Here is a 12,955-nt window from a genome sequence, read left to right as displayed (position 1 = left end):
AGTTCTCCGAATGGAAGTACAAACTGAGACTTCTCGAGGGAAAAAGAGAAGTACTCCTGAGTTGATTGAGGGGAAGGGAAGAAAGAAAGAGAGAGGTGGGAGGGGGTTGGAGAGAGAATGAATCCTAAGAGGAGGAGGGGGAACATGTAGAATGTGTTGTATTTTATTACACCTCTTTTCCTCTTATGGAAACATCCTTATTTGAGGTTTACTTTTTTAAAATTTTATTTTATTTATTTTTTAAAGATTTTATTTATTTGAGAGAGAGAGCACACATATGGGGATGGGAGGAGCATCAGGGAAGGAGAAGGAGGAAGGAAAGAATCTCAAGCAGAGTCTGCTGATTGCGGAGCTGGACCTGGCGCTTGATCTCAGGACCCTGAGGTCATGACCTGAGCCAAAACCCAGAGTCGGAGGCTTAACCAACTGAGGCACCCAGGCGCACTTCACTTTTTTAAAGAAAAAATTATATATAGAGTATCAAACATAATTCTCCACAGTATGGTGAATCCCCCCACCCCTCCAGTGTCATCACTCAGCTTTTAGCAGTTATCAGTATTGCTTTATGTATAACACTTTTTTTTTAAGGTATGAGCATTATACTCTTAACACTCCCAACAACAAAAATAATAAAATCCATAATATCCAGTGCCCATTTCATGCTCAATTTTCCTGAATTGTCTCAAAAACAATTATTACTGGGGGTTGAATCAGTTATGATCCACACAAAGTCCACACATTGCATTTGGTTAATATATCTCTTAAACTTGTAACATTTTCTTCCTATTTATTTGCTGAGGAAAGAAACTTAATCCTTCCTCTTACAGTATTTTCACATTCTAGATTTGGCTGATGATGTCCTAATGTTGTTTAACGTGTTTTTCTATTCCTTGTCCTTCCTGTAAACTGGTAGATCTAGAGACTTGAATAGATTCAAGTTGAGTTTGTTTTGGCAAGAATATTTCATAGATGGTACTGTGTAGGTCCTCTTGTCTTATAACAGGACATTAAGATTGATTCAGAATCGGGTTCTTCTCCCTTAATGGATTTAACAGTCATTAGCGATTGCTACCTGGATATATTAATTCATTAGAGATTGCTTGCTAACCAAACAAGTATATCTGGTTGTCTTTATTTTGTGATTCCATCATTTTTTTCTGCATTTGTTATGATTCTTCTGTAGGGAAAACTTTCATCATCAATTATTTGATTGCTTTGAAATATAAGAAATACTAGTGTAAAGACTTTTAATTCTTCAGAGAAGTTTATTTTTAAAATTGAGTTATAACTTACATACAATAAAGTGCATAAATCTTAAATGATGTACCTCTTAGTGAATTTTTGCTAAGTGTTCACCTGAGAAACACCATCCAGATTAAGTTATAAACTGTTACCAACACTTCAGTCAACCCCTTCTCATAGAGGTAATCTCTATTCCAACATGCTAACCTCAGATCAGTAACTTCAGTATCACCTAGGAACTTGTTAGAAATACATGTTTTAAGACCCTATTTTAGACATATTGACTTGGAAAGTGGGGTGGGGGTGGCACAACAATCTTGTTTTAATAAACCCTCCCAGGTGATTCTGATACATACCAACATTGGTGAACCACTGCTCTGTCCTAATCCTTATTATCATAATTAGTCTGTTCTTGACCTTCTCTTTATATAAATGGATCAGCTGAACATTTTTTATGTTCCATTCTATTTCCCCAGGTGCAGTGGATTTTTCCCTGTGTCCCAGGGGTAAGAGGGTTTGTTGCCCCTTCCCCGGGAATTTAAGGCTTTGCTGTATAAAATAGAAGGATGCATAGAAGCTAGTGGGGCTTTGTCCTTGTTCCAGCTTAGCGTCTTATCTCTTGCATGCTTGTGCCATTGAGAGGAGGCTCTCTGGTGTATTCTCCTTGAATAATAGGTTGAGGCCCATAAAAAGCTCGCTATTCCAAGCTGACATTTTACTCCACATTTGGCTTTTAAGCATCCACGAAAATGTGAGTGTATTACTTACTCCTTATGATGGTCACTTCTTTCTTTTATGCTCTGCCAAAAGTGAAACTGTTAAAAAATGTCTTTTCTCTTCTCGGAGGTTCTTGGCCCACTTTGGAATTTGGTTTATTTGGTTGTCTTCTGATGTTGGCTCTCTGATGGGCTCAAGAAAAGTTAGGATTTTGAAGATTATCTAGCTGTTCCAGGTTGTTAGGTAGTAGTGACATTCATTGCAACTTTCTGCATCCTAAGTGGAAGTGACATTCTGATCTTTCTATAAATGGAACCACACTATATGTACTCTTAAATATCTGGATTCTTTTGTTTAAAGGGTCTTGCTAGATTCATCTATATTGTTGCATGTAACCAGTAGCTCTTTTTTTAAATTATAGTGTTGTGTTCTGTTAAGTCAAAATTACTAGTAAATTTATTTTTCTATGATATTCTTTCAGTACATCTAAATCTTAACAAAATGTTTCATTTTGGCTATTTATTGAGTGTCTGCTATATACTGAACCTTAGGGTTGGGTAATGTATACTGGTGTATCAAACTCAGCCTGTGCCATTCTTGAACTTACAGCCTAGCAATGAGCCATCTGTGTTAATGTTACCCTTGTCACTCTTCTCCGTGACACTTGATTCTCTATAGCCCTGCTCTCGTTGCCTATTTAAGAACTTTGCTTGAGCAAGTCCTAAATAGACCAAAGTGCTAAAGGATTGCATACTGTGATTTTTCAATACCCAGTGTCTTATAAAATGTCTGTGGTTAATTGTTATGCCTGTATATATTTTAAAAGGCAGTGCAACTACTCAGGTGTTAGGGTTGGTCATTATTCAAGCAGCTTGGCACCTATCATCTTTACTTAGCCCTTAGCACCTTAATGTCATTTGCATGCCCCACACAGTTACTTAAGTTTATCGGAACTAAATGGTAAAATTTGGAGAGAATTTTTGTGGTTTGGCCAGGGGAGCTTCTGGTTCCTCTTTATCTGCTAGTATTCTCCTGTTCCTTAAATTAAAACTTCAGAAAGTAATATGCCTTGAATCTACATTTAATAACATTATTTAATGTTCCTAAGCCACAAATTAATTTAAAGCCTCACTTTCATGAGATGCTTTGATCCCCATCTGCCTGAGTAATAAGTTGTAGCTGGAGGACAAAAAGTCAGCTTGATACAATAATGGGGCTTTGTATTGAGCTTGGTGTGCTCTTTTTAAAACCACAAACAATCTGCAAGGAATGAAGTACTGTTTTAAACCTTTACTTTTGGCTGAAGGTGTCATTTTTGTTTATTTGATTATTGTAATCAAGACTTTGAATCAGTTTATGCCACAGATGAAAGCTAGGAGAAACAGGGCAGAAGGGGATTTGGGGGAAGTGGTTGAGTAACACAAGGTTAAAAAAAAAAATTAAATTAAGATATATTTATCTGAATGTGAAAGCACATATTAAGAAGTGACTGGTTATGGGTATACAGCCATCAGCATTGCTGTTCAGTTGCTCTGGGTCTCAGTAGTGAATTTATGCCTATGTAAATCCCCAAAATGCAGGCAGTTCATACCTTCTAAAAAGCTATTTGAAAAACTAAAAAAAGAATGTGAGTGGGTGGTTCCTCAGATGATAAGGTAATGGATATGAAAGGAGTTTGAAAAGGTGAAAGCCTCTACTGTTGGCTCTGCAAAACTTCTCATTTAATTATATCTAGGTTCCTTGCAGTCTTTATGCTTCCCTAACCTTAATTATCCAGTCCCTTCCTTCACTCTTGTACCTCTCAATAAGGCTCTCAGAATATTTCATTCCTGAGGTGCCTGGGTGGCTCAGTCAGTTAAGTTTCAGTCTCTTGATTTTGGCTAGGGCCGTGATCTCTGGGTCCTGGGATCCTGCAGAGCCCCATGCCTGGCTCTGTGCTCAGCGGGGAGTCTGTTGGAGATTCTCTCCCTCTGCCTCTGCCCCTCTCCTGCCCCCACATGTGCTCTCTTTCTCTCTTTCTCTGTCTCACTCAAATAAATAAATAAATCTAAAAAAAAAAAAGGACTATTTCATTCCTTTATCAGGAAGGCAGTCTGCATGGATCCTGGAATCAGGTAGACTTGAAACTGAATCCTTTTCAGTAGTTCATAATTTTTTGGACAAGTATTTTATTTCTTTTCCAAATCTTGGTTTATCTATTTAAAATGGGAGGACATCCACAACCTTATAATGTTATGATGATTAAACAAGGATAGAGTGGTAAGCATGATACCCATCATGTAAATGCTCAATAAAGTTTGCTTTTTTGTTTCCCTTCCCATCCAATTGTGAATTCGTTTTAAAAGCATAAAACAAACAAACCAAAACCAAAAAAAACCCCAAAAAACTTTTATTTAATCGATTTATTTATTTATGGGGGGAGGGGCAGAGGGAGCGGGAGAGGGAGAATCTCAAGCAAGCAGACTCCCCGCTGAGCACAGAGCCCAACATGGGCTGGATCCCAGGACACTGAGATCATGACCTGAGCCAAAATCAGGAGTCGGAAGCCTAACTAGACTGAGCCACCCAGGTGTCCCTGATTTACTAGTTTTTTAAAAAGGAATTTATATGTAGTTTTGAAAATTCTTTCAAATGTGAAATACCAATACTGTAAATGTGCTATACTTCAAAAATCATTTTACAGAAATTAAATCAGAAAATCTCAGATATTTCCAAGCCCTGTGCCAGGTATTATTCTTAGTTCAGCATTAAATTAAAGCTCACAGACAATAGTGAAGCATTTCAGAGAAGATGATATCATTAGATTTTGTAGCCAGCGTGTACTTTTTCAAATCGTTATGACTGCATTCTTTAATCACTTAACAGACTGCATATCAGGGTAAGTTCATCAGAGGTAGCATAGCTATTAAAATGAGGTGGACTCACAATGTTTGTTTTATTTCATTTCATAGTTACATAAGCAAATATAGGAGAAAGTTTCATGAATATTTAAAGATAATAGGTAGTCAGTCAACTAATGAAGTGACAGTATTCATAATACAAGCAGATATACAGGCTTTACAATTGAGCCATCAGATTAGTTTATACTTAAGACCACAGCCCAAGTGATTGATTTCATTTATTACAATCATTTGTGCAGTTAGAAATAAATAAATACTCTTGATAGGAAATAGTGCATTCAGGTTCTAATAAATTTTTCTTGTTTTTGTTCTGAGTGGTGGCACCCCACTTTGTAGCAGTAGTGTGTCTTTCTTGTGGGCTTGTCTTGTGCCTCTAAATTATTAATACTTAAGATATTCTTGGGAGATAATATACATTACTCTCATTTTAGACAATAAAATAGAGGAATAGAGAAGTGAGTCTACTTGTGATAGGCAGGGAAATGTTAAAGCCTTTCTGACTCATAGACTGACTCACCAGAGGACAGAATATTTAATGTGTGTTATTTAGTGATTTGCAAAATGACCCTTATATCTAATATTGTTACCCGTTTCCTTATGTTTATCCTGAAAGTGTTTGTAGGTGTGGAAGTATGTTTTGTGGTAAAGACTATTATTAAAAAATGGGATGGCAGTCATCTGGCATGAATACTACTCCTGTCCCTTTTTCTGGTCATGGCATATATTGCTGTTTGATCATGATAATTTATCATAGAGTCTAGATTTTACTTTAGAATCTCTTTCAACATAATCCTCAGGGCAGCTGCTACCAGTTAATCACACGCTCACAAAACAAAGTTATTTTTCAGTCTTGATTTAGTATTTATTAAATTAACTTGCACTAAGAGATTATGAATTTACTTAAAAGTTGAGAATCTTTCAAATTTGTGGTCCTGTGGTAGGACCCAAAGTATATAACATTTAGTTTATGCTCTTAACAGGTTTCCTTTCTAATGGGTCAAATAGACATGCCCACAATTAAAAGACAGACTCAGCTATATTACTGATGTGAAGGGAATAGAGAAAGATGAGAAATCAGTTTTAACTGAAAGGTTTGTGGGTGTAGGGATTTTGAACTTTGAGCATGGGGCCTTTGAGGTGGTCTTTACAATAGCAAAGGCATAGAAAGTAGAAAATACAGGATAGATTTTGGGGAATGACCAACAATCATCTTGGCTTGAATGTATAGTACTGCAAAGATAGTGTAGAACCAAATAGAGAAGTTTAATCTTTGTAGTGGATCTTGGGTTTTATTTTGTTGTTCCTGGGCCATGCATAGTTTTTAATCGGTAGAAGGATATGATCAGATCTGTGCTATAAGAGTGTAACTGTTGACAGTTTGAATCAAAGTGAGATGGGAGTCTTAATAATGTAGGAAGCCTCTGTAGAGAGAGATGATGAGGGTAAGAACCAGAGTTACGGAATGGAAATAATGAATTTAGAATATATTTTTAAAGATAAAATTGATAAGTAAAACATATTAAATTGAGGTTTAGGTCTGGAGAAATTGAAATGGTAATTTATGAAGATGTTCTATCTGTTGAATAAAAAAATCTTTTGTTTTTTATTCAGACATCTTCTATTTTTGTGCCTTTTAAGTATATTTTATATATTAAACTTAGTTTTGAATAATTGTTTTTGGTTAGATTAAATTGTTGTTAAGTCTTGTTTTCATATTGAGGGGCGCCTGGCTGCCTCAGTTAGAAGAGAATGCAACTCTTGATCTTGGGGTTATGAGTTTGAGCACCCCATTGAGTGTAGAGATTACCTAAAAAATAAATCTTAAAAAAGAGAGTCTTGTTTTCATATTGAATAAATGGTTTTTATTTTTATTTATTTATTTATTTAATGGTTTTTATTTTTAAGACACAGTTTTTTAGTTAAAACTTTTTAAATTGCAAAAATCTGGGCATGTTTAAAATATTTAAATAGTAAAGGTTTAAAGATAAAAAGAAGTCTTCCCTTAACCTAATTCTCACTTCCCTAATGGTAACCACTATTAACACTTTGTTGTGTTCAAATATCTGTGTGCACTCGTGTCTTTATGTGATTTCTATCATGCTACCTTTATAAAAGTGGGATCCAGTGTACAGTTTCTCAAAGTAGCAAAAATAGTGTGTTCATTTACATGTCCCAAATCTAGTCTTTCTCTGTAATGAGAAGCTTCTGTAATAACAAGAAGTGAAAGCATATAAACTTGAAATTACGCTTTGTAATCAATGTTTTAGCATTCTACCTTACTTAGAAATGATCTAGTAAGTCAATGATTATTCATTAGTTAATTCAATTATTTTTTAAGTTACCTTTAAAGTTCTTGAAAATTATGAGTAAGTTGACACTATTAAAACATAATTACTGTTGAAATAAAAAGCTTGTCAGAATAATCACTCAAATTATTTTTTAAAAAATATTTATTTATTTGCCAGAGAGAGAGTGCACGTGTGCGCGCACAATCAGGAGGAGTGGCAGGCAGAGGGAGAAGCAGGCTCCCCGCTGAGCAGGAAGCTGGATGCTGGGCTTATCCCAGGACCCTGGGATCATGACCTGAGCCAAAGGCACACGTTTAACCTACTCAGCCACCCAGGCGTCCCAAAATAATCATTCAATTTAAACACAGATTTACATTTTCATAATCTTAAACATTGTTGTATGAGTAAGAATGGATTATTTGATCATCAAGCATATATTTGTTTCATTAAAGTTACTCTACTGGAATAAAAATATATGCTTATGTTATATTTAACACTGATAAAAAATCAGAAGACAAACCTGCTAGTTTTGTTTGCCAGATACTTAACCTTAATTATGTGAACTTGGTTCTTAAAACCTTTCTGAGTTAGTTTCTGTAAGAATAATTTTTAAAAGTATAACACATTTAAAATATTAGATCAATTTTCTTATTTTCTGGGAATTTTGATAATCTGTATAAATGCATATTTATCTCTGTAAGCTAATCAGAACAGAGCTGCTTTAAGAGACTTTATAATCTAATTTGTTCATAACCTCCAGGGGTAGGAAAGTAATATGTACTTGGGATGAGAAATAAAAGACCTTTCTGAATTATAGATACATAGCCTTACAAACACTAAGAGAGTTTATAGTTTCCAATTCTACAATTTTAACTGTGGCTACAGAATTAACACAGAAACACAAAACCTGACCTGTCTAGATACCAAAGGGCTATTCTTCTTTCTGGTCCGTGTGAGATTCTTAATTGATTTGAGCTCAGAATAGGTAAACAGAAGAGATAAATGAACAAATCACTAATGGATCAAATTCTCCTTTTTGTCTCACCCAACACAGAATAGGTCTCTGTAAACCATCAGGGATTAGTAAATGGCAGTCCATGAAATCAAACTCTCAATCATTGTTACAAAGTAATTTTTTTTTCTGCCTGCATTCCTGGAGAATGACTTCTTTATCCATCCTTGATATTTTATTAACTTAACCTAGATATGTACTTAGATCTGTGGTTTAATTTTCCTTCTGTTCTATAGATTTTTTTTCCCCTTTATTTTAGGGATAGTTTCTCTTATGTCTACCTGCTTTTTCTCTTCTATTTGTTTAGTTATTCTGTGTCAGGGATACTAATGATCTTTACATTCAATCTCTGTCCTACATCTTCTATCTAAGTGCTCTGATATCTTTTTTTCTCCTCAATACTCAGGTTATTTTAAGACTTTTCTCCTTGCCAATTAGTTTGATTTTTAGTCTTTGGTTCTTTACTTCCTAATTGATTTCCTTAGCTGATTTTAATTTACCTGTTTTGTTTTTTTTATCTTTGAATTCTTGTATTAAATGTTTGTTCTTATTAGGTTGTTCTTTGTTACAAAGAACTCACTGGGAATTTCCTTATTTCCTTTTGTGTGTTTTCTTTCACTCTGGGTTCTTCCTTTGTTCTGCTTGCTATAGTCATTATTTGTTTCTCTCTTTCCTTCTCCTCCCTTGTTTATACAGTTGTGTGGCCATTTCTTTTTATCTTTCTAGGTAGAGACTTAACTAGCTAGATCAAGACTTGTATTTGCCCTGATAGAACATGGGTGAATTCCCATTGATTCCTTTTTCACCTTAGCTGTGATTTTGTCTCCTCCTTTTACTGCACCCCCTCAATAGACCTTTTGAGCAGTTGTATGCTGTTCTCTGTCTGCTTCTCTGTGATCGAGGGGTATAAGGTGGTGTTGTGGGAAGAACTCTTCTGGTGCTCCAAGCTCTCCTGTCTCCTTAGGTTTTGTTAAATGTCTACTAGCCTCACTCCATCCTGCTGAGGGTGTAGTGTAATTTTAGGGGCTTCAGACCCTTCCCTCAAGTCAGAATAGTGCCTTAGTAGTTGATAGGTTCTGGTCCCACTGTGCCTCAGCTGAGATTTCAGAGCTTCTGTGCTGAAGGTGTTTTCCTGGACTTTTCTATGGCATGCCAAACCAGTTTCTATCCAAACTGGAGGATGTTTACTAAAACCTTGAAGTTTTATCAACTCACCTATTTTCCCCATTACTGCTTTCAGGCAGTGTCATCAGGCTGGGAACCAGACCACATTGTACAGAATCTTTTTCTGTCCACTAGTTTTTAAAGTTTAGAGGTGCTTCAACAATTTTTGTAGCTGGTGACTTTTTGGCTAAAAATTGTATACACATACATGTATATATAATCTTTCTCTTTTATTAGTTACTGGGGATAGGAAGTTCTGAAATTCTGCTTCACCCCACCATCTTTACTTGAATGTCTGTATGATTTCCTAAATATTTACTTTTGACATAATAACATATACATACTCTAGAAACTCTCAATTTTTAAAGTATAGGGATGGCTTACTAAAAAAACAACCAACAAATTACAGTGTTGTAAGAAAATAATTTTAAAAACCGTCAGTGACCCTAAGGCATATATTTTTCTTTTATTCACATTTTGCACTTCTGTATGCTTTTGTAGAATTTTTATATAATCACAGTGAGCATATATAGTGAGCAGTAAGCATATAGCATATTATATTTCTGTTAATGTTAGGATAAACATTTTAATATTTCTATCTCATCTTTGTAATCTCATCATGTGACCATGACATATGTTATACCTTATTAAACAGTTAAATAAAGAACACTAGGTGTTTCTAGTTTTATGCTCTTGTCTGTGCATTGAACCCTTTTGTGTTTGTTGTTTTGTGTTACCTTTTAAAATAAATTTGGAAGGTTGAGATTAGTGGGCTAATCAACTTTATTAAAACCATTATACTTTTCACCATGACACCTACTGTAGTATCTATTTATTTTACCAGTTGGAAATTTTTTTGAGATAGTTGCTTAAAATGATACCTGATATCTCCACTGTTAATGTCAGAAGAATTTTTTTTTGGTGTTACTGTATTTTTTCCTACATCCTACCGTGATTTTAGTAATGAATTTTAAAAATGTATTCCAGTTTTTATAAGATCACATATGCTTTAAAAAATAACAAATCACATTTTATTTTTTAAAGGAGATAATACTATCCGAAGTGAAAAAAATAATTTGGATTGGAAATTGGAAGATGTGTTTTTTATAGAAGTGTTTCTTTTTTAAAAAATACGGTCAACATAGAACACTACATCAAAAACTAATGATGTACTGTATAGTGACTAACATAATAAAAAAAATAATCAAAATTGGCAGTCTAGTTTCATTAATTCTGGATTTTGCTATCATTATGCATAGCCTAAGTTTATAAAAGTATTTATAAAAATGTTCTTTAGTTTCTCCTAACATTAATTTATTAATTACTGCATTCAATATTTATTAAGAGCTTTGTAGGAATCATAAGTAGGTTTTGAGCTTTGCTGCATTTCATTGTCTATGAATATACTTATTATGTAATAACCCATGTAATTATGCTTATTTAGGAACCTTTAATCTACTTTTTTGTCTCCTCAGATTCTGTCAAATTTTAAGAACAAATGCATCTTATAGCTCATGGAAGAAAAAACACAAATCAAGACATTTTTGGGTTCCAAATTGCCAAAGTATGGAACAAAATCTGTGAGAAGTACACTGCAGCCAATGCCAAATGGGACCCCTGTTAATTTATTGGGAACTTCCAAGAGTAGCAACGTCAAAAGTTACATCAAAAATAATGGCTCTGATTGCCCATCATCCCATTCATTTAATTGGAGAACGGCAAGTAAATACCAGCTCAGTGCACAAAGTGTTGAAGAGCGTAACAGTACTCAAACTTCACATGATAAAGTAATTGATCCTGAAAAACATGCACCTACTCAAGGAATGTTTGATAAAAATGGGATAAAGGGAGGCTTGAAAAGTATTTCTTTACTCACATCAAAGTTAGCAAAGCCATCCACTATGTTTGTGTCATCTACAGAGGAGTTAAACCAAAAGTCTTTGTCTGGACCATCTAGTTTGGGTAAATACACCAAAGGCACATTATTAGGAAGGACTTCATATTCTTCAGTCAGTGCCCCAAAATCACAGTTGAATGGATTGTATGGGAACCGTTCAGCTGGTAGCATACAAAGGCCTAGAGCAAACTCCTGTGCCACCAGAAGCAGTTCTGGAGAAGGCTTAGCACAGTCCCTAGACAATATTAAATCTGTTACTTGTGAAAAAATGGTAAGGTCACAAAGTTTTTCACATTCCATTCAGAATTCATTCCTTCCACCTTCATCTATAACCAGATCACATTCCTTCAATAGAGCTGCAGATCTTACAAAGCCTTATCAGAACCAACAGCTACCCATTAGAGTGCCTCTGAGGTCAAGTATGCTAGCAAGAAATTCCCGACAGTCAGAAGTACTCAATGGGAATGATCACTTAGGATTTGGATTTAATAGGCCTTATGCTGCTGGTGGAAAAAAGTTGGCTTTACCAAATGGCCCAGGTGTAACTTCCACTTTGGGTTATAGGATGGTTCATCCCTCGCTACTGAAGTCTAGCCGACCTCCATTTTCTGGCACTATCACAGTTGATGGTAATAAAAATTCACCTGCTGATTCATGTGTAGAAGAAGATGCTGAACTTATGGCTAAGGACAGTGCTACTAATAAGGACCAAGAACTAATTGAAAATGATAGTTATAGAACAGGAAATGACCAGACCATGAAGCATAATGCTAAAATTAGATACCTGAGTGATGATGTGGATGATATTTCCTTGTCGTCTTTGTCATCTTCTGATAAGAATGATTTAAGTGAAGACTTTAGTGATGATTTTATAGATATAGAAGACTCCAACAGAACTAGAATAACTCCAGAGGAAATTTCTCTCAAAGAAGAAAAGCATGAAAATGCACCATCGAGGGATATATTTGATTCCCCCAAGGAAAATGAAAAAAGTAAAACTGACGAGTGGATAGATATAAGTGTCTCTGGTAAATATTAATATTCTTAAGTTTGTTTGCTTTTTCTTAGATAATATAATTGAACTTACATTTAGGATTGCCTTTTGATTAATTCCAAGATACTGTCAATTTTGTGGAGGGATGGATCTAGATAAAATTGGGGTAAGGCAACTTTTATCTTCCTATGACTTTTGCTCCCGGTCTTATTTTTCACTATTTAAAACAACAATAAAAATACTCTTCCCTAATGTATCTTAACTTTGTTCTTCTTTGGCTCTCATGTACAGGCCTATTCCTACTGCTTCAGAATTTTTTCTTTTCCCCCACTTCCCTAAACAGTGGCATGCCATTTTAGACCGTCTCTTCCCTTATGGTAATAGATGCTGTTTGTTTAGAGTAAAGCTGTGCCAAAGGGTAAATGAGCTAATAATAATACAGGTTATGTCCAATCTAATGAATGTTTTTATCCTAGGAAATTTTCATTTTTTTAAAGGAGGACTTAGATTTCATATAGTTATACTTTCAGAGGAACTATATTTTTTTAACTGAGGAAAGTGAGATTAGTACCTATTAAACATTTCCTCTTATACTTGGTCATCCTGGTACTAAAAGTCTGGAGAAAATATATCTTTGTCCCCAGATAGCCTGAAAAAGAGCAAACTGAAGGGATTGGGTGTAGGCATGTGATCTGGTCAAGGGTCTAGGCTATGCCTACTAACACAGTTTAGTTCAACCCA

The 12,955-nt window shown here is 35.0% G+C and overlaps 1 protein-coding gene across 10 annotated transcripts in view; it reads left to right on the top strand.

Moving 5' to 3' along the window:
* Positions 1-12,955, top strand: part of CCSER2 (coiled-coil serine rich protein 2) — a 183,621-nt gene that overhangs the window by 31,975 nt on the left and 138,691 nt on the right. For all 10 annotated transcript variants that reach the window (XM_081823970.1, XM_081823972.1, XM_081823976.1 and 7 more), the window contains exon 2: positions 10,799-12,248. In XM_081823970.1, the coding sequence (XP_081680096.1) occupies positions 10,838-12,248 (1,411 nt within the window). In that variant the 5' untranslated portion in view covers positions 10,799-10,837. The remainder of the gene's footprint in view (positions 1-10,798; positions 12,249-12,955) is intronic.

The sequence above is a fragment of the Leptonychotes weddellii genome, chromosome 6 (assembly GCF_054177405.1).
Source record: "Leptonychotes weddellii isolate Sample4059 chromosome 6, ASM5417740v2, whole genome shotgun sequence".
Lineage (NCBI taxonomy): Eukaryota > Metazoa > Chordata > Mammalia > Carnivora > Phocidae > Leptonychotes > Leptonychotes weddellii.
Note: the sequence above shows the minus strand (reverse complement) of the source record. Positions and strands in the feature narration are given on the sequence as shown.